Source organism: Erigeron canadensis, chromosome 4 (genome assembly GCF_010389155.1).
Source record: "Erigeron canadensis isolate Cc75 chromosome 4, C_canadensis_v1, whole genome shotgun sequence".
In the NCBI taxonomy this organism is placed as follows: domain Eukaryota; kingdom Viridiplantae; phylum Streptophyta; class Magnoliopsida; order Asterales; family Asteraceae; genus Erigeron; species Erigeron canadensis.
In genome coordinates, this window is record NC_057764.1 from 30328702 (window position 1) to 30350545 (window position 21844).

At 34.0% G+C, this 21844-nt stretch overlaps 6 protein-coding genes across 7 annotated transcripts; 1 reads left to right on the forward strand and 5 right to left on the reverse strand.

Moving 5' to 3' along the window:
* The first annotated feature begins 171 nt into the window (after window positions 1-171).
* LOC122596389 (endonuclease 2) lies at window positions 172-2233 on the forward strand. Its single transcript, XM_043768959.1, has 8 exons — window positions 172-586; window positions 1019-1120; window positions 1275-1330; window positions 1413-1496; window positions 1568-1660; window positions 1751-1818; window positions 1888-1961; window positions 2054-2233. Exons 1-8 carry the CDS (start codon window positions 316-318, stop codon window positions 2146-2148), a joined length of 843 nt encoding a protein of 280 aa, XP_043624894.1. The 5' UTR covers window positions 172-315; the 3' UTR covers window positions 2149-2233.
* LOC122596390 (universal stress protein A-like protein) lies at window positions 2151-3086 on the reverse strand. The gene is made up of 4 exons (XM_043768960.1): window positions 2823-3086; window positions 2652-2743; window positions 2442-2560; window positions 2151-2339 (listed from the first exon to the last, which is right to left on the reverse strand). Exons 1-4 carry the CDS (start codon window positions 3028-3030, stop codon window positions 2261-2263), a joined length of 498 nt encoding a protein of 165 aa, XP_043624895.1. The 5' UTR covers window positions 3031-3086; the 3' UTR covers window positions 2151-2260.
* Window positions 3087-6269: 3183 nt separating this feature from the next.
* LOC122595897 (universal stress protein YxiE-like) lies at window positions 6270-7703 on the reverse strand. Its single transcript, XM_043768371.1, has 4 exons — window positions 7086-7703; window positions 6895-6985; window positions 6685-6803; window positions 6270-6573 (listed from the first exon to the last, which is right to left on the reverse strand). Exons 1-4 carry the CDS (start codon window positions 7283-7285, stop codon window positions 6495-6497), a joined length of 489 nt encoding a protein of 162 aa, XP_043624306.1. The 5' UTR covers window positions 7286-7703; the 3' UTR covers window positions 6270-6494.
* Window positions 7704-7904: 201 nt separating this feature from the next.
* On the reverse strand, window positions 7905-10857 carry LOC122595898 (universal stress protein A-like protein). The gene is made up of 4 exons (XM_043768372.1): window positions 10589-10857; window positions 9706-9797; window positions 8258-8376; window positions 7905-8148 (listed from the first exon to the last, which is right to left on the reverse strand). The coding sequence occupies exons 1-4, from the start codon at window positions 10776-10778 to the stop codon at window positions 8070-8072; spliced, it is 480 nt and encodes a 159-aa protein (XP_043624307.1). The 5' UTR covers window positions 10779-10857; the 3' UTR covers window positions 7905-8069.
* A 4121-nt stretch (window positions 10858-14978) lies between these two features.
* On the reverse strand, window positions 14979-17230 carry LOC122598684 (acyl-acyl carrier protein thioesterase TE3, chloroplastic-like). 2 transcript variants are annotated; one of them, XM_043771265.1, is made up of 5 exons: window positions 17048-17230; window positions 16634-16734; window positions 16197-16306; window positions 15300-15395; window positions 14979-15138 (listed from the first exon to the last, which is right to left on the reverse strand). In XM_043771265.1, exons 2-5 carry the CDS (start codon window positions 16731-16733, stop codon window positions 15019-15021), a joined length of 426 nt encoding a protein of 141 aa, XP_043627200.1. In that variant the 5' UTR covers window position 16734; window positions 17048-17230; the 3' UTR covers window positions 14979-15018. The 2 variants fall into 2 exon arrangements, with proteins under 2 accessions (XP_043627200.1, XP_043627199.1); XM_043771264.1 differs by lacking the exon at window positions 17048-17230 and having other exon boundaries at window positions 16634-16747.
* A 1213-nt stretch (window positions 17231-18443) lies between these two features.
* Window positions 18444-20872, reverse strand: LOC122597987 (acyl-acyl carrier protein thioesterase ATL3, chloroplastic-like). The gene is made up of 5 exons (XM_043770591.1): window positions 20586-20872; window positions 20112-20212; window positions 19643-19752; window positions 19176-19271; window positions 18444-19022 (listed from the first exon to the last, which is right to left on the reverse strand). Exons 1-5 carry the CDS (start codon window positions 20780-20782, stop codon window positions 18903-18905), a joined length of 624 nt encoding a protein of 207 aa, XP_043626526.1. The 5' UTR covers window positions 20783-20872; the 3' UTR covers window positions 18444-18902.
* Between the last annotated feature and the right edge of the window lie 972 nt (window positions 20873-21844).

The following is a 21844-nucleotide window of genomic DNA, read 5'->3' on the forward strand; positions in this document are numbered from 1 at the left end:
TTGTTTCACACAAGGAAACAAAATATTCACACGATATATATGTCATTAAAAAAAAATATAACATCAATCCAACTTTTTGCCATGCCTGCAACGTTTACTCAAAAGAACCAAAACAGATTTCCATATGAAGTCACACATATACATACAAAAACAATAATCTTTGTGAAAATACATACCAATGATATCATGTAAACAAATGTGAACAACTTACTAAAAATAACCAATAAATGCATATCTACAAAAAAGTTAGTTTCATTTTAATTATATCTTTCACACTTGTAAATCATACCAAAGTCACCATTTCCAAACTAAGAAATGGACTCATTGAGACCACTTGCATTGTTGCTTGCGTTTGTTTTGCCGATTCGTGTTCTTGGGTGGGGTGTCGATGGTCATTTCGCGACATGTAAAATAGCCGAGGGAAGGTTGAGTCAAGCAGCAGCAGATGCCGTAAGTCAGTTGTTGCCAGGTAGCGATTTGGCGAGCCAATGTTCGTGGGCTGATCACGTTAAGTTTAGATATCATTGGTCGTCGGCGCTTCATTATATTGATACCCCTGATGACCTTTGCACTTACCAATACAACAGTAAGTTGTTTCTAACTAGTAGTGCTATCATATTTCACTATGTGATGTTTTACGAAATTTTATGATAGATGATTCGGTCAAAATAAGTTTTAGGTCCACCCTTTTGGACCCATTTCATAAAATACAAAACTATTAAACTACCAGTATTAAGTAGAGTTAACAGATGGGTCAAGTTGTGGTTGGCGGGTCAAACCGGGTTAATTTTGGTAAAATTTGTTAAGGATTTTTGTTTAAAATTTTATAATTTGATGCGTATATTTTTGTTAATAAATTAAGTATAGTTTCGGGCCATGTCAAGTATTGTCAGCCTAGCCATAGTTTTGACCAGTTACACAACCTGCCTGACCCACCCATTTTGACATCTTGGATTCTACTGTAAACATTTGTATTTCTGGTTCAAGATTTTCTTGCATAAATTGTGTTGATATGCAGGGGACTGCAAGGATGAGGATGGAGTGAGTGGAAGATGTGTGGCTGGTGCAATTAACAACTACACAACACAGCTGCTTGATTATGGCAAACAAACCCCTCAATGTAACTTTTTCTTTCTTCATATATCTTACTATCATCAACTTTTGCGGATTATTAGTAATAATTGGTCAGGTGTTTATTATTGCTCGAATTTTCCATCAACAAGTTTAGTAATCGTGTCGGTTTTTAAATGAAACTTAACATGTTAACCTTGCAGATAATCTCACACAAGCACTGCTATTTCTTTCTCATTTTATGGGAGACATTCATCAGGTATCTATACCTTTTTCAAATTTTACAAGATAAGATCAACTGTTTCTTTCCTAACCAAAAAAAGTACATTCGTCTCTTACAGCCACTACATGTAGGGTTCACTACGGATAGAGGTGGGAACACGATTGATGTCCATTGGTACACACGGAAAGCAGTGCTACATCATGTAAGTCCTCAAATAGAAAAATCTAGAAGTCTTTAGAATCTATTTTCTTGAGCTAAATGTATCAAATGCAGGTTTGGGACGATAGCATAATTGAGACCGAAGAAGAAAGGTTCTATGATACTAATATAGACAATCTTATCGATGCAATTCAGACAAACATAACGGTATAAGATGAATAGTATTGCTCTGGGTAATAACACTAATTTCAAAGTTTTGGGCATGAATTTGTTAGATTTGATGTATTTTTTTGGCAGAAAGAATGGGCAGATCAAGTAAAAACATGGGAGAACTGCAGTGGAAATCAGAAGACTTGCCCAAACACGTACAAAACCATTCCTTAAAACTATATGACATTAAAGTGCGTATTTCTAACACCAAATATTTTGAACAGATATGCAACTGAAGGAATAAAAGCAGCATGTAATTGGGCATATAAAGGAGTTGGCAATAATTCTGTTCTTGGAGGTAAGTCGAATTCGATTGTTTGACCACTTGGTCAACCTCTAATTCCTAATGTGCTGACAGTTTATTAATCAAGAAACTGTGTTAAATTGCAGATGACTACTTTCTGTCTCGTTTCCCTATTGTGAACTGGAGATTAGCTCAAGGCGGTGTTAGATTGGCAGCAACCCTAAACCGGATATTCATATGAAATTATGATTTATTTGTACTGTTAACATTTGACTAAGAAATATGAATGATTTGGTTTAAACATGAACAACATTATTTTCGAGTAAGCTCTTACTTATGCACATACGATAATATCAGTCTGTTTTCTTGACTACGAGAACTGGGCACTTGGCATGGTGGATACAGTAGTTGCTGACACTCCCCAAGATAGTCCTGTAAAGATGTTACCATGAAAGTTATTTGGTAAACTATAACAACGCTAACTTTCATTAATTTAATAGGGCTAGGATTTAAAGTTATGATAAACGGGCTAACCTTGTAACAGTTCCCCGACCATGACTGCCTATCACAAGCAACTGAATGTTAAACTTCTCGACCGCATTGCAAATGGCCACTTTAGGGTCTCCAATCTCTGTGATTCCTTCTGCAGTAACCTGTGCAGTTGAAAAGAGTACATACCACAATTATTATTTGTAACAATATCTTTATTATCTAAGACATCTCGAGCAAAAAGAGCAACCGCACCCCATAATCACTGCAGGTTCTTTTAGCTTTCTCTAGTAACTCATATGCTGCTTTCTTCTCGCTTTCTTTAAGTTTTTTAATCAGCTCAGCTGCTGCAATAGCCAAAAACAAAACGAAATAAAACCTTTATACACCGTCTCCAATAAATAAGTATCAAAGAACTTGGCTTACTTCCCCAGGAAGACGCATACAAATAGCCAATATCAACTGGAATTCGAGCAGTGTAGATGATAAGTTCTGAATCAACGATAGTGGACCGAAGGGTTTTAAGGGCCCAAGTGAGAGCATGATCACTGAATTCGCTATCGTCAATTGCCACCATCAACTTATTCTTTATGTTAGTCTCTGTGACCGTAACTCCAATATCAGCTTCTTCCATCTGCACAAACACAACCCCTTTCCTTACTTGTTTCTAAAGATCTTAGAAAAGATACAATGTTTTTATATGCATAGACAAGCGGTTCGGATTGTCTTTTGTGCTATACGATTTTGAATCTAATAACACTTGTAAGAGCCTGGAAGAGGTTAGGATTGTCATTATATGTAACCAGCTGGGGTGACATGTGCCTTGTTTTGTTTCCATGTAATATAAGCTTATCTATGAACCTATGCTTCTATTTATAACTTGGACAAGGTCTAATGGATACCGGTGAAACAGGTTGGGTCCATGACCCGTTAACATTGTTATACTTCTATCTGACATATACTAATCTCTGCACATATGCTTCTATTTATAACTTGGACAAGGTCTAACTGGTAATGGGTCAAATGAGTGGGGTCTATCGACCCATTAACTCTTTTATAGGTGCAAGTATGTTTATATATATGTTGTCATTCCTTCATATCCATCTAAATATCTAACAAGATCAAAGTTACCCAAGAACCAGAAAAGCACAACACTCAAGGGCGGTTATGACCTGGTACGCTCATGCAGATATCTTAACCACCAGAACTTAGCACTTCACATTTTGAACACAGTGATTGCTTACGCTATCAAGAATAACCCTGTTTCAAGTACCATCTAATATAGGCTAGCCCCGTATTAACATGATCAGTGTATAAAATAGTTTTAAATAAAATGAGTGTGCGCTTTCCCTGAGAAAGACAGAACTCGCCGCTTAAGTATATTTCCATTTGAGATTATTAACTTTTGGGTTGGCATGTTCAAATTAAACAAATCTAACACGCGAGCTTCCGTTCCAGTTTTAAGTATAGCTACTGGCCAAGTGGCCATGTCAAGAATTGTCAGCCTAGCCATAGTTCTGACCTGATACACGACCTGCCTGACCCGCCCATTATGACATCTCAGATTCTATTGTACACATAGATGTTTCTGGTGATATGCAGGGGACTGCAAGGACGGAGTGGGTAGAAGATGTGTCACTGGTATAACTAACTACACAACACAGCTGCTTGATTATAGCAAGCAAATCCCTCAATGTGACCTATTCTTTCTTCATAGATCTTACTGTCAAAAACTTTTATAGATTACCAGTATTACTTGTTGATGTGTCATATTTTATACCATTTCCCACGTGATTTTAGAACCAATTATTCGTTATTTTTATAGTTTTATATCCAACTTTCGATGCTTTGAAGGTGTGTTAAGTGTTTTCAGGTTGGAAATTGATTAGACGAATGAATTGGTTGAGTTTGATGATATATGGAAGAAACGGGAGGAAGATTCGGTTGAAATCGAGCTAAAGACGAAGAAAATGAATCTTGGAGTTTGTAACTCCCGTTACTGGAGTAACGGTCGTTAGAGAGGGGGTTTGTGGTTTCTCCTGTAACTGGCAGTTAGGTCACAAACGACCGTTAGAAATCAACTAGCGTGTAATGGCCATTATCCCATTAACGGGCGTTAGTCTTCTAGTACAAATGTAACGGCCAGTTACTATACTAACGGCCGTTACACGCTGATTTTGTATATAAGGTCAGTTAGGGTTCTGCATTGAGGACGAATTCTTGGCATAATTTTCATAGTTCTCTCATTTTTTTTAACACTTTGGACCAAACAAGTTGTTAGGGTTTTATCTCTTTTCAGCTTTAGATTGTAATCATTATTGCTACCGGATTATCTTCAATCATTTCGGTATAATATGATTTCTTCTCTTTTCGTTTGTTCTTGTATTTTAAATATGAGTAGCTAAATCTTTTGCACCCGCTTGGGTAGTAAGCATGTCATAGGGTCGAATTAATGTTGCTTATGAGTGTTGAACAAGGTTTATTTGTTTAATCGAAGATCCACATTTATTTGGATTTAAATATTGTTTTCAACTTTTATATTAATTGATTGATAATTGTAATTAGAAGTTCGGGAGAAATCTATGTCATCGTCAATTGATTTATGAAACGGTTAATCGGTCTATAATTAACCTAAAATCGTTGGAGTTCGGGAGAAATCAACGATAAAGATTTTAAACAATTAAATTCATTTCGAGTGAGTCAACGCTCATGATAGAGGGATCTAATTAGGCGAATAAGCAGTTCGGGAGAAAGCTTTTAAAGATTAAATCATAAAATCAACTTAGGTTCTTAATGCTTAATTGTTTTGAGTAGAAATTAAGTGCGGGAACAATAATCATATCTAAAGCAATTAAAGTTTCAAGTATAACGGGAGTTCATCTTGTCTACCTTCTAAGTCGTTCAACAAAAGCAAGTAATATTTAGACCCGATGATTGGCATGTGAGTTGATCCAAGTAGGTGTTCCTTTTAAATCTTTACGAAGAGGGAATTGGCCCAAAAATTGGATAGGGGTCAAGACGCGGGCTCTAAAAATTAGGAAAGACTTGTCGGAAATCGCTAGTTGGCGTTAAGATTCAGCAACCAAATATTCTCTTGCGATTAATCCTACGGAATTACTGACTTTTCTTACTAACTTTTGCAACATGGCAATTCGGCCACAAAACCCCCCTTTTAATTTGAATCACTTTATTGTAACAATTGCTTAATAAGTCCTTGTGTTCGACCTCGGTTTACCAAGTCAACTATATTGCATACGAACGGGTTCACTGCCCGCAAGTGTGTAATAGTCGGTAGCTAGGTATTTCGTGTTTATAAAATTTAAGACTAGAAAATACACATCACTTGTACAGGGTGTTTATTATTGCTTGAAATTTTCATTAATAAGTTTAGTAATCATATCGGTTTTGAGGCTGAAACTTTACCTGTTTAGCTTATAGATGATCTCACGGAAGCTCTGCTATTCCTTTCTCATTTCATGGGAGACATTCATCAGGTATTTATAAAGTTTCATATGATAAGATCAACTATTTCTTTTCTAAGCAAAAGTATAATTCAGTCTCGTACAGCCACTACATGTAGTATTCACTAAGGATAGGGGTGGGAACACGATTGATGTCCATTGGTTCACACGGAAAGCAGTACTACATCATGTCAGTTCTCAGATAGAAGAATCTCAAAGGTCTTTGTGATGATTTTTATGAACTGAATGTAGCAAATGCAGGTTTGGGACTAGAAAATCTTATGATGCAACTCAGACTAACATAAATGTATAAAAGGACTAGTATTGTTCTTGATAACAACATTAACTCGAACGTTTTTGGGCATGGATTTGTTAGATTTATAACTGAGTGGAAATCAAAAGATTTGCCCAAACACGTACAAAACCATTCCTTTAAACAATATGACATAAAAGTGCGGATTTTTAACACTGAACATTTTGAACAGATATGCAACTGAAGGAATAAAAGCAGCATGTAATTGGGCATATAAAGCAGTTGGCAATGATTCGGTTTTTGGAGGTAAGTTGTATTCCATTTAGTTCAAACATGAACAACATTATTTTCGAGTAAGCTCTTATTTGTGCACATACAATAATATCAGTCTGTTTTCTTGACAACGAGAACTGGGCACTTGGCATGGTGGACACAGTAATTGCTGACACTCCCCAAGATAGTCCTGTTATAATCAAAGAACAAAACTGTAACTTCGTAAACTACAACAACGTCATCAATTCATACACTGAAAAGAAATACGGATAGGTTATCAGGTTATGATAAATGAGCTAACCTTGTAACAGCTCCCCGACCATGACTGCCTACCACAAGCAACTGAATGTTAAACTTCTCTACCGCATTGCATATAGCCACTTTAGGGTCTCCAATCTCTGTGATTCCTTCTGCAGTAATCTGTGCCGTTGAAAAGCGTACAATACCACAGTTATTATTTGAAACAGAATCTTAATTATCCATGACACCTTAAGCAAAAGTGCAACCGCACCCCATAATCGCTGCAGGTGCTTTTGGCTTTCTTTAGTAACTCATACGCAACATTCTTTTCACTTTCTTGAAGCTTTTTAATCAGCTCAGGGCTGCAATAACCATACCCAAAACAAAAAAGGAACCTTTATAAACCATCTCTAATAATTAAGTATTAAAGGGACAGGCTTACTTCCCCAGGAAGATGCATACAAATAGCCGATGTCAACTTGGTTTAGAGCAGTGTAGATAATAAGTTCCGAACCAACGATAGTGGAATGAAGGGTTTTAAGGGCCCAATTGAGAGCATGATCACTGAATTCACTATCGTCAATTGCCACCATCACCTTATTCTTTATGTTAGTCTCTGTACCTGTAACTCCAATATCAGCTTCTTCCATCTGCACAAACATGAAACACAACCCTTCTTTCTCTACTTGGTTCTAAAGGTCATATTAAGATACAATATTTTTATATGCATAGGCAAGCGGTTCGGGTTGTCATTGTGCAATACCATTTTGAATCTTATAACACTTGTAAAGCTTGGAAGAGGTTAGGATTGTCTTTATATGTAACCAGCTGGGGTGACATGTGCCTTGTTTTGTTTCTTTGTAATATAAACTTATCTATGCATCTAATGCTTCTATCTATAACTTGGACAAGGTCTAATGGATACTGGGTCAAACAGGTTGGGTGCCTCGACTCGTCAACATTGTTTTATTGATAACTGACATAAACTTATCTGCTGCTTCTATCTATAACTTGGACAAGGCCTAATCGGTAACGGGTCAAACAAGTGGAGCCCATCGACCCCTTAACTCTTTTTAGTTGTAAATGTATTTATCTGTATGTTGTCTTCCTTTTATATTCATCAAATTATGTAACAAGATTCAAAAGTACTCAACTTAGCTTCAATGATTACAACTACCATCCGTATATTTCTTCTTTATCAAAAGAATAATCACAAGTATACTCAAACATCCCACAAACACAGAACAATCCAAATTGAAACACAAACTTTTGGACGGTGACTGCCTATCACAAGCAACTGATATTATCTATGCGGAAATTTATAAATTTATTTTAGTTTACAAGATGGTTTTATCTAGATATTATTTATGTACAGTACACATAGTAGAGTTACACAAGTAGAACCGGAAAAGCACTACACTCCAGGAAGGATATGACCTGATACTCTCATGTAGATTTCTTAACTACAAGAACTGGGCACTTGACGTTTTGAACACAGTGATTGCTAACGCTACCAAGAAAAACCCTGTTTCAAGTACCATCTGCTACAAGTTAGTCGCATATTAACACGATCAGGATATGAAATAACTTTGACAAAAAGAGTGTGCTTGTTCCCTAAGAAAGACAGAACTCGCCTCTTAAGAGCTCCACGACCTTGGCTACCTAGCACTAGAAGCTGGATATTATACTTTTCAACTGCTTCACAAATTAGCTCTTTAGGATCCCCCATTTCACTCATCGTCTCTGCAGTTATCTGTGTATGGAACATATTCATGCATTATGACTGATTTATTAGCAACTTGTTTCTTTTATTTTGCTAAAGACTAACATTACATTCTTGAGTTTTTTTTCATAGGATTAGAACAGAAATGATTGAAAATTTTTCTAAATTGTCATTCTCGAGTTTTTTTTATAAAAGAAAAGATAGGAAAGGATAGGAAAACTTAAGGGTTTTAAGCCCCAAATTTTTCTTGCCAATTTTGGCATGATTGTGATGGAAAAGAAAGGATAAATGTATGAAATTACCACTCCACCCTTCAACTACATCTAATACTCATTTTACGAAGGCTATATGTGTAAAATTATATCTTTTTTTTTCTTTTACCTTCCTTTCATTAAAACTCAAGAATGTAATCAACTATTTCTTTTCTTATCATTTCTTTCATTTTTTATTAAACTTGAGAATGCATTATATTTATACGAGGGAAAGTGCCCGCGCATTGCGGCAATGAGATGGTAGGGGTGATAGGTCATAAGAGATGATAAGTCATAGAGTGTGATAGCCAAATGCTTTATCTGTACGGGCTCGGCCTTCGCATTTAAAAATTCGTCGAAAGTATATTGAATGACATTTCTAATGAAAGAGCATGAAATTTTTAGAACACCCATACAATTTTTATAATTTATCGATATACGGTTTTTAAGATAAAAGATTTTGAATGAATTAGAGTAAAAAATGATTTATGGAGAAAAAAATGAGTGGTTGAGAACTTGAGATTTGAGGAGAGAGAAGAAAATAAATTATTGAGATTTAAGGGTATTATAAGTATATTAGCTAAGGATGTTTAAATTTGTGAATAAAAAAGAGGGGTATTTTAGGTACTTCAAATCATGAAATGAGATAGTATACATATAGATAGTTTCTTTTCTTATCTTCCAATATCTAATCTTATCATTTCTTTTCTTATAAATATAAACTCGAGAATATAATATTTCACACATATCATCACATAGTAATATATATTTTCCAACGCTTGAACTCACAATCTTTCGGTCACAAGAGATACAAGGCAGGATGTCTACACTAAGAGACTATAGTAGCACCCTTGATTATTGGCTTTTTAGCTTCAATCAAACTCTAACTTATCTTAAGACGATTGATTTTTTAGATTAATATATTTTTTGTTCAAATTTGACGCATCAATCATATATTATTTTCTACTTAAAAAATGTGTATAAACAATAGAGTTGTTCAGTTCGACCGGTTTCAAAACGTTACCCTTCCCAAATAGCCATTTTGCCACCTCTTACAGTTAAAATTAACAGGTGTGCTTATACTATTTTCCTATATATATATATATACCCCATATTTACTGCAGAGATCCTTGGCTTGGCCCAGCAAACTAAGAGCAATTTTCTGCTGATTTTCTTGGATACTTCTTATCAGCTCTGGAGCTGCAAAAGTAAAGAAAACAAAAAGAACTGAATGAAAATTTTGTAACTTCAAAAGTTCAAATCCACATATATATACTTACAGTACGGGGATATCATACGTACAGCAGGCTGTACGCATGATAGGTAATGATAGGTAAAGCTATATAGAAAATCACGGGGCATTTTTGATACATATATAAGTTTGAGGGTCAAAATGTAAAATCAGGGGGCATTTTTGTGTGTGTAGTACACAAGCTTGGGTAAAGCTTGCTGTACCCATCATTTTCCCCTTACGGTAATAGATAAAAATATTGCTACCAACATATAAAAAGGTGACAAATATTAATGATCATCATAAATTATTATACAATTGGACTAGAATTAGTATATGTAGACAATTGTACTAAATCTCAATTAACTTAATTTAATCTAATTGTGCAATAAATTTTGAAATGATCTTTTTTTTTTGAACGACAAAAATATTTTATTGATTATAAAAAGGATCGACTAGCAGGATGCTAGTGAAGTAGTGATCAAGATTACAAAAAATACAAGAAAAATACAACATAGACCCAACTCGAAACTTTAACCCCATACAAGTTTCGAGGACACGACCATCTAGAAACTAAATCAAGTGTCCAAAGGGTTCGAGATCCAAACATCCCAAGTCAAATTACATCTTCTATCACGGTTCTTTATCCACAGGTCAAATTTTGAAATGATCTACTATGGTAAAAATAAATATAAAAAATTAAAAAAAATAATATTAGTAATATGGAGGTAGAAGGGAGAGAGACAGACAGACAACATACGAGTAGAACCATACGAGGAAGCATGGAGATAATTGTAGCTAGAGATTGGTTGTACAGTGAATAATATAAGTTCTTTGTTGGCTATGGAGTCTTTGAGGTTTTCAAGGGCCCATTCAAGTGCATAACGACTGTATTCACTCTCATCTATTGCCACCATCACCTTCTTCTTCTGATCATCATCAGCTTCCATTTTCGTTTTTCAGATCAATTTTTTGATTATTTTCTTTTCTTTTATTTATCTTTTCATTTTATATCAGTGAAATCGTGATTATATTATGTACGAGTGTAAGTAACAGGTGGCACCTTTATTATATCTATATACGTCAACAAGCTTCCTTTGAGATTTTGTCATTTAGCTCTCCTTTTACATAAACATTTTTTTATAAAAACATTTACTAATTTTAAAAAGTCATGATACTTTTTTTTTTTTTTTTTTTTTTTTCTCACCAATTAATAAACCACTTATTTTAAGACGAAAAAGTATGAAAATAGCGATTTCAACTCTAAAACTCATGTTTACACCAATTTGCTTTTAATTTATCCATTGTGACACATGAACTAGTTTTTGGTGGTGTACTGGTCACTGGTGTATGAATAATACGATACCTTTGCGGTACTTTGAATTTATGCTTTTGTCGGTTTTGATACATGTTTTGATCTCGATCCTAGAGGGATATATATAATATGTGTTGATTTGTCATCCATAGACTAAAAATTTTAGTCCGTAAACCATAATGGCTGGTTGTAAATTAATTTTGTGTGGATTTGTATATCTATAATGGGGATCGTGTCGTTTTCGATTTAACGGGTTCATATATCAACCCAAATCCAACTCATTTATTAATCGTGTCAAAAAGTGTACGCAAAGCCAACCGAGTAAATTCTCAAAATATGTTTCTTTTTTAATTGACGGATACAAAAGTGCTTGTTTTAAATTTGTTTTCCCAAACTATGCTTTTGGTTATGAATTATTTTAGGAATATATTTTCTTCCTATTTTCTCTTATCTCTCTTCTTTCAAACCATGTTTTATGAAAACTAAAATTATTTTCACTCTTAATTAACTCAAGTAATTAAATAACTGTAGGTTTAGCTTTTGGATTAAAATATTTTTTCAAATTTTTTAGATGGTTAATTTTTCATAACATTATAATGTATTACTTATTCATCTACTCAAACTAGATGAAACATATTCGTTACTTTAAGTGTCCAGATTAGCGTAAAATCTTTTCACACATTTCATAATAATAGTGGTGTTTTATGAAAGAAGGATAAACTCCATTTGAAAAGTTAAAACAAAAGCCTCTAAAAAATTGTAATAAAAGAAACCGGGAACTATCATAATTATCAACTGACTTAAAGCTAAGTATTAGAATTTCATGAATGCCGATTAATCTTTGCTGGAAGTACTAATTCGATGTTTTATATTCAAGTGAAAAGAGTAAAGGCAAAGAGATAGACTAGATAATTAAGAAAGATGAGATATAAGGGAAAAAAGAAGAAAAAGTTTTTCCTAATTAATATTGTTTTTGAGTTTAAACTAAAAGCATAGTTTGGGAAAACAAATTTAAAACAAGCATATTTGTGTCCGAACAACTAAACAAATTTGAAACTCAATACATAGGTTAGTCTTGGTTTTGAAGAGTATCTAGCTACTACATAAATCATGAAAGTTTCATGCTTTGGAGACCAAATAACAAGATTATAACAAAACATGATATATATGGGGTGAAACTTACATTTCCTTACATGATGAATAGTACTTGTGTATGTTGGTAATCCACGAGCAATAACACAATCGACAATAATATACACACTATATGCTTCGATTATGAAGTTGCAATATGGTTACAAGGTATTTGTTTGTACGGATTGTCCTATTTATAAGATGTGAACAGACACATCTAAAGGACCGACACATACAATAGACCGACACAACCCTTCGACATAGTAACTTCCTAACTTTCAGACTTATACATAATACATCCCTAGACTTTATAGTATATACATATATTTAGTTTAACTTCAACACTCCCCCTTAAACTAAATATAGTTTAAGTGAGGTCGTCATCCTTTCTTGATCCATCTTCCCATCATAGCAGTGTTGGTTCGTCATCCTCTTGGATCAAATTTGCCTCATGCTCCTTTTCCCACTTTGGACATTCATTGCTAAAATGCCCAAGTTCATTGCATTTGAAACACCTTATATTGCTCTTGTCCCGTTGTGCTCGACCATCGCCTTGACTTCTCCTGGACCACCGGCCTCGTCCTCGACCACGTCCAAAGTCTTTCTGATTTGAGTTTCCACAACCGCAATGCTCACACTTATGGTGTTTACCCTTCTCCTTAGCGTCTTCCTTCATATATAGAAGTTTGCCAGCCATATCTTCCTCCTTAATTTGCCTCTTTGTACGTTCTTCGAAAGCCTTTAGTCTCCCCACCGCTTCTTGGAACGTCATTTTATCCAAATCTGCAAATTGCTCAATTGCCGCCACTATTTGAATAAACCTTTCTGGCACCGAACTTAGAAGTTTGCGAATTTGTCTTTTTTCATCCAAAGTATGTCCCAGACTGCTCGCTTGGGAAACAATCTCACTAATCTTTCCCGCATACACATCGAGTGGTTCATTTGCACCCATCCTTAAAGATTCAAAGTCTGACTCGATTGTCTGAACGCGTGCTTCCTTAACCCTTTCAATTCCTACGTGTCGAACCTTTAATGATTCCCAAATATCTTTCGCCGAAGTAAGGCTTGCAATTTGCAAAACCATATTTTCTGGAATTGCTTGATATAACATTGCAATTGCCATGTTGTTCTTCTTTTCATCAACTTCAGCGCCCTCGGTTGGTTCAATTGCTTCCCATAGTCCATGGACATTAAAAATTGCTTTAATTTTTACTGCCCAAATAGTGTAATTCGTTGAATTGAGAATCGGGCATTGGAGAGCCATTGATGTTCCACTGTCCTTCATAAGTTCGTTGTTGTTTTTCTTGGATCCGTCACCCGCCATTTTCTTACTTTTCTTTCCCAGTTTCTTTGATTCCTTGGTGTTTGATCAAACCCGCCTCGCTGTTGAAAGTCAAATCCACCTCGCAAATAATTGTCACTTTCGCCTTTTGCTAATGACAACTATGTCCGCTTCTCCGCTCTTGACAATCAAACCCGCTTCTCCGCTGTTGATCTAGATCAATCCCCGCAATTCCGCTGTTGATAATCAAAACCCGCCACCCCGCTATTGATTATCAATCCCGCTAATCCGCTATTGATCTTATATTACTCTAACCCAATATTCTAAAACTAGTAACCGTCTTTGTTTAAGAATCAAAATTTTCCCTTTTGTTGTATTTTCCGTTTTTCTAAAGTATACCCACTTGACAGAAAAAACTATACAACAACTTGATTATTTTACTTTTTTATTGTCTTTAATAAAAATTTTATCTTTAGTATTCTTATCACTCAAAAAATCTTTCCCAAAGAAAAGAAAAAATCAGATTGTTAAAAGTTTTGACTTTTCTTGTTGAATAAAAAAAAATCAAACAGTGTTTTCTTCCTATATTATTGCAATTCCAAACACAAAAGTAAAGGAAAAGAGAATGTATCTGTTGTCGTCGTCTTCTTCCCCCTGTTCTGACTTTTCTTTGTTTTCTTCTTCCGATTGCTGTCCAACAATCCTTGTTTCTTTCAAATTACAGACAGCCGAGTCTAATTCTTCTACCAAATTGCTACACCCTGTATTATGTGTTCTTATCTCCGAACGAGAAACAGTCCCCAATAAAAAAAACGTTTCTGTCTCTGTTTTTGTACAGGGATAAACAGTGCCCTCTGATCGATCTCTCTTCTTCCCTGAATTGATAAACCGCTTATGTTTCTGTTTCAATACAATAATCAAAACGGTAATCTTCTGATAGTTTTTCTTCTTCCCCGAATCGATAACCGCTCTGATACCACTGTTGGTAATCCACGAGCAATAACACAATCGACAATAATATACACACTATATGCTTTGATTATGAAGTTGCAATATGGTTACAAGGTATTTGTTTGTACGGCTTGTCCTATTTATAAGATGTGAACAGACACATCTAAAGGACCGACACATACAATAGACCGACACAACCCTTCGACATAGTAACTTCCTAACTTTCAGACTTATACATAATACATCCCTAGACTTTATAGTATATACATATATTTAGTTTAACTTCGACAGTGTAGAAGAAATCTCGTACACTATGTCAAATGATCGGAAGCGATATGTACGTAACAAGATTTACAACAGTTTTTTCATTATAATTGTACATTGTGCAATATGTAATACTTACGTAATTATGTATAGCTAAGTTTTGCTAGCTGCTCATTATCATTTAAAATATCTCGAATGATAGCCCCACTGCACCCTAGAAAATGGTGATACCGCGATACCTGATACATTAGTTGGGCTCTTCATGACGAATGTACTGGACTAGTTTGGATTTCACCTCTGATGGAATACGAACAGGACGATAATTTTTGTCAAGCACAACTACAGTTGACCGTGCCTCCAAAATTGGCTTCAACAAACATATTCGAAAAGATTCAGTGATTAACAATAATTTAACAAATACAACACAAAAAGATAAAGCAGACATGAAGGACTTTTCTGTCTGACTATCTGGGCTGCCAAGAACACAGGCATGCTTTTGGAAAAAAAACGACAAAAAACATATTTAACCTCTTCGGTCGGGATCTTGGTAATGAAGAATTCAAAGTGCATACGTGCTGCTGAATACTCCGATATCCTCACTTTTATGGTAAATCTATCTCTAATCTGTTTTCACAAGAATACCCATCATGAGATATGCAATTCAAATGGCATTTCGAAAGAACTTAGGGGGGCGTTTGGTTGCGAGAAACACCCCTTGTTTTCCATTTTCGTTTTCCAAGAAAACATGATAAACAGAAAACGCGTTCTAATCATAGTTTTCTAAAAATGTTTTCCAAGAAAAGAAAACAATGTTTTCCATTTTTCATAGATAACTTGAAAACATCTTTTTCTTGTTTTCCATTTTCATTTTCCATTTCATTCCTCCTCCTCTCTTCACATCTCTAACATGTTTTCTAGTTTTCTAATTAGAACGCGTTTTCAAAATTTTTATTTGTTTTCTAGAAAATAAAAACTCTTTTCATTTTCTAGAAAATTAAAAATGAAAAACTAGAATACATTTTCTACAACCAAACGCGCCCTAGAAGTTTTGTTCTCAAACTTATGCACATTAGCATTTTTTTCAAATTGTAAAACAGAGAAACATCAAATGCGTTACGAACTTTCAAATAAAACATTTTTTTTTTCAAATAGTACTTTTCTTGCAAATAAACTTTTTGGAACACTACTATTTGCAAGAAAAAAACAATTTGTACAAAAAAGTTTATTCTGCAATGATTTTCTGGCAACTCCATAATCTGTCAAAAATTACTAATACCATGAAATGATACATGGAATCAAGATGTTCCTATCCAACCTTTTTTTTCCCCATAAATATCATATCACATTGTATTATTTCAAACGTCGATAGTGTAAGGAATTGTAAATGGTGATTAAGAATCGAATTAAATAGAGTTAAATGCATACCCTCAGAGGTCCAAGATATTTGAGAGACAATTCCGACAGTGCTACAACACGACCACTCTGAATAAGCCAATCAATACTTACGCCAATCTTATCGATAAGTTGATGACGAGCTGTTCAATGAACAATTTAAATGAAAGAGAGTCATTGCAAAAACAATGTTACCAAATGGAAGTATGGAACGAACCAAGTTTCATAGTCACATCTTCATTTCTTCAAAATAGTAATGAATAATCAATGGTCTATAATCATATTAAATCAATGGTGAAAAAAAAAAGTAATGGATAATCAGAATACATGTTTAACAAACCATCGGTATTTCCTTAGAGCAGGAAAACATTATTTTGAAAAAGAAAGTTGAGACTTGTTAACGTCTTTTTTCAAAGGCCCGCCCTTTTTACAAGCATCACTAAAACATAATATGTCAATTAAAAACTCACCAAGATGACAATAATCTGCAAACACAGCATTGCTCACTACTCCATACTGATCCATTTCGTATTCTCGAACACTGAGTTCTATCTCATGAAATTCACTCATTCTGCCAATCATTAAAATTTAAGACGAACAAGTCAACAACAAAAACTAAGTATTTTAGCCTACCATCCACAAAAATCAACAAATAAAGCTCATTTTGACTTTTGCTAGTCAAAGAGACCACTATTTGACTTCAAATTTTACATGGGTTTTATTGTTAATATCAAGAAAATAATCACAGGCTACAAATCTTATTTGCAAAGAGAGAAAATAGAAAAATTCAAAGAATCCGGCTATTTAATAGATGCGTACCAAATTTGAAGTCAAATATATAAATATAGACTTACAAAAGTCAAAATGGGTTTACCCTTTGCCACCTTTATGATGAAATGCAAAATTAGTGCCGTTTCTGATTGGCATTGTTCTAAGTTGCCGTCCAGGCAGCTGTCTGCCGCGGTTCATTGGTGGAAGTAAGTGAATGTTTGATGATGGACCATGGTGGGCTACTGCAGCTCGTGACGCCGGTATGATGACATTAGCAGGGGCGCAGAATGCGTGTCACATCTTCTCCTTAGTTTATGTCGAATTTTATTTGATTTATATGTTACTAGTAAAAGTTTTGGTTATGAATCAGAATGATGTGGGTTTTAAGTGATAGACAATCTAAACCAATATATAGTGTAGGTTATTAATTTATATGGTTTTTTGATTAATTATGGATTTTAGACTTCGACTACAATTGCTTTTAATTTTGCAGACAAAAAATATAACAATGATTAAGATATATCAGCCAACGTAACAAAGTATCTATGACTCGGTGTTAAATGCTTTATACAGTACTACAATTGCTTTTCTCTTTGTGTACTATGATAATTTCATTGATTGAAAATCTTTGATTCTATCATTCAAATTATTTTTTTGTTATATACAGTACTACAATTGCTTTTCTCTTTGTGTACTATGATAATTTCATTGATTGTGAATCTTTGATTCTATCATTCAAATTATTTTTTTGTTATTGTTATTTTGTGGACTATGAATATTATTTTTTTGTGATTTAGAGGGTATAGAAAGGTTAGTTAGGACTTGGGACGATTGATGCAAGTTAAATTTGATACCTTTGGGTTTTTCCATAGTTTGATGTGATAGGTATCAATACAAGTTTTTATAAAATAAATTATAACTTAACAAGATTTAGAGCCAACACATCAATTTAATTTATTGTGATATGTTATTATTTCAAATTTAAATACATAAAGAAACAAATTTGATTATTTTTATATAATTTAAAAGACAACAGATATTATTTTCTTAACATCCACTTTCCACCCCCAATTACATCCTATACTAGAAGATGTTATCAATTGATTGATTGTGGATTTAAATTAATATGTACAACAATTGATATTTACCTATGGTAGCCTAAGAATATTTATCGTTATATCATTGTGGACTAAATCATAATACCTTTGTACTATGATTCATGATGTTTTGTGTTTACATCAATCAATTTATTGTTATTATAAATTATTAAGGTAAGTTATCAAGATTTAAAATAATACGTATCATTTTTTAGTTTGGCAAGTAAATATATTTGCATGTCCTAAAGGAGTGAAATATATGACAGAAAGCTTCATAAAAGTTTAGAATATCTCATGATGATGGACAATGTAGCAGGTAAATGTAACGTTGTGTAAAACGTTACAAGTCCATGAATTTCCATCAAGATTCAAGATTTCTTCTGTTGACATGGTTATAGATTCACCTAAGAAATTCACACACAATATCTACTTCTACTACATAAATCATGAAAGCATCCTTTGAGAACAAATAACAAAATTATAACAAAACACGAATAGAGGATGAAACTTACATTTCGTACACTATGTCAGATGATCGGAAGTGATTTGTACACAACAAGAGTTAGCCATATACAACAATATTTTGCATTACATAATTCTACATCGTGCAATGTACTACTAAGGAATGTCTTTGTTACCAACCCTGTTCTATAACTATTGGTAGAAGTTTCACTTATAAGTCTCCATGGCTTCAGTTTGAAACCGAGGGTTGGTACTAATTTATTTAAACGCCAAAAGGATGTCTTTGTTATGTATAGCTAAGTTTTGTTGTGAATATAGAATATCACCTACTATTGTTGCTCATTATCATGTAAAATATCTCAAATGGTCGCCCACCCCAAAAAATGATGATCCGTGATACATTCATACATCAGTTGGACTCCTCATGACGAAGGTACTGGACTAGTTTGGATCTCACCTCTGATGGAATACGAACTGGACGGTAGTTTTTGTCAAGCCAAACTACAGTTGCCCGCGCCTCCAAAATTGGCTGCATAAAAAAATAAATAAAAAAGTCATAAACAGACACATCAAAAAGACATGTAACAGTCATGAAGGAACTTTCTGCCTTTGACTATCTTGGCTGCCAGCCAAGAACACGGGCATGCTTATGGAACAAAAAGATAGGGATAACATATTTAACCTCTTCAGTAGGGATCTTGGTAATGAAGTGTTCAAAGTATAGACGTGCAGCGGAAGAGTCAGATATTCTCACTTTCATGGTAAATCTATCGCCAATCTGTTTTCACAAGAATACCTATGACATGAGATATTGAATTCAAATGACGTAACTAAAGGACTTATGAATGATTTTTGTTCTCGAAATTATGAACATTGGCAACTTATTTCAAATTGAAATACAGAAAAACATCATATGCATTACAAACTTTTGAAATCAATCAATGTTAGCAAGATGAAGGAGAAATAAAACACTATGATTTGTAAGAACAAACGGTTTGGATAAAAATCTGATATAACCTATTAACCTTAGAGGTGTCTAAAACTACTATAACTGTGAATCACATTGTATTTATTTAAATGCCAATAGATTTGTAGTTGGGAATTGTAAATGGCAATTAAGAGTCGAGTCAATTGGAGTTAAACGCATACCCTCAGAGGTGCAAGATACTTGAGGGACAATTCGGACAATGCTACAGCATTACCACTCTGAGCAATCCAATCAATACTTACACCAATCTTATCCATAAGTTGATGACGAGCTGTTCAATGAACGATTTAAATATAAGAGAGTCTTGCAAAAACAATGTAATCAAATGGAACAGACCAAGTTTCATAAGCTACTTTTCATTGATATACAATGTTATATACGAAAAAGTGAGAAATTGGACCATAAACATGTCCTCATTGCTTCAAAAAAAATAAATGGTCAAAACAAATTGTAACAAATAATCAGAATATACGTAGTGTATAACAAACCGTCGGTATTTTCCTAGAGCAGGAAAACGTTATTTTGATAAAGCAGGTTCCTTTAAACGCCGTTTTTCAGTGGTGCCTTTTTTTTATATATATAAACGTAATCCCAAACATCCTTGAAACATATATGTATATAACAACTCACCATGTTGACAATAATTTGCAAACACAGCATTGTTCACAACTCCATACTGATCTAATTCGTAATCTCGAACACTAAGTTCTATCTCATGAAATCTACTCATTCTGCCAATAACAAAAAAAAAAACAACTATTTAGCCTACCATCCCCTAAAACCAACAAAAGAAGCTCATTTTGACTTTTGCTAGTCAAAGACAACACTATTTGACTACAAATTTTATATGGGTTCTATAACTCATATCAGAAATATAATCATAGCATACGAATGTTCATTACAAATAGAGCAAACAGAAAATAATCAATGAATATGATTATTCGATAAAATTCATACCAAATTTGAAGTCAAATGTGTAAAATTTGACTTAAAAAAGTCAATTTGCAGTTCAAGACAATGAAACATGAATATCTTCAACGACAAATACTATAAAGTTCAAATCTTTGAAAATAAATGGGTTTAATTTAACAAGTAGTGAATTACCCTTTGCCACCTTTAAGATCAAATGCAGAATTAGCGCTGCTTCTGATTGGCGTTGTTTTTAGTGGCCGTGACGTCAGCTGCCGGCGATGGTTCGTTGGTGGAAGTAAGTGAATGTTTGGTGACGGACGGTGGTGGGCTACTGCGGTACGTGACGCTGGGACGATGACGTTCGCGGGAGCGCAGAATGCGTGTGCCATCTTGACCTTAGTTTATATCGAAATTTAATTATTTGATTTGTATAGTTAAAAATTTTGGTTTATCCGCACATTGCTGTAGTCTGTGGGATTAAATATGTTACAACATTGTATTTTTTTAGTAAGCCGGTCCTTATAGCAATTCTCCTCAAGCGTCCGACGCCGTCTGACGCGTTGGAGGGGAATACGTTATTAGCACTGGATGCGTCTAAAACGATGTCTGGGAGTTTCTTTCAACTTTGGACGTGCATTCAACGTGATGAGAGAGGAAAAATGAAGGTTATAAGGAAGGGAGAGAGGAAAAATAAAAGTTATAAGGAAGGAATGTTCTTGTGATGTTCGACCGATGAATAGTGAAAGAATAGGCATCCTGTAAGGAGTGACCTAAGAAAACAATCTTCCAATATGTTATAACGTCGTATTTTTTTTAGAATGACAGACATATTATAACATTGTATTAATATAATATATAAATTCTTCGGAAAAAAGAAAAGTTAGGGTATGATAACTTATGTTGTAATTTATGTATATTATGAAATATAAACTATAAAAAATTTAGAAAAGATATATAGTAAGTTCCAATAAATCTAGCATCAACTTTTTGTTAGTGTGTGTTAAATGCGTTATACAGTATTGCTATGGGAAGTAATATTGCTATAACAAATTTTAACGGTCCACAACAATTTTTGCATAATATAATTGGTCGCTGTACAATAAAATTTGTATTTTTAATGTACATGACAAAGTTTTATTGTATAAATATCACTCCCTTATGCTATTGCTATTATTTTCATTTTCGTGGACTATGAATAGTTCATTGATTGTGAAACTTTGGTTATATCATTCAAATTATTTTGTTGTAATAGTTATTTTGTGGACTATGAATATTAGGTTTCTTATTGTTTCGTAATAGATCAAATATTGGATGGTTAGTTAGAGTGTAAGTTTAAATTGATATATATCATTGCAAGTATTGGAAGGTTAGTTTGGTTTGAATAAATGTGAATACAAAGTACTTTTTCTATAAAGAAGTATGTGTTTTTGTTTTAAATTAGTTTGTACCTT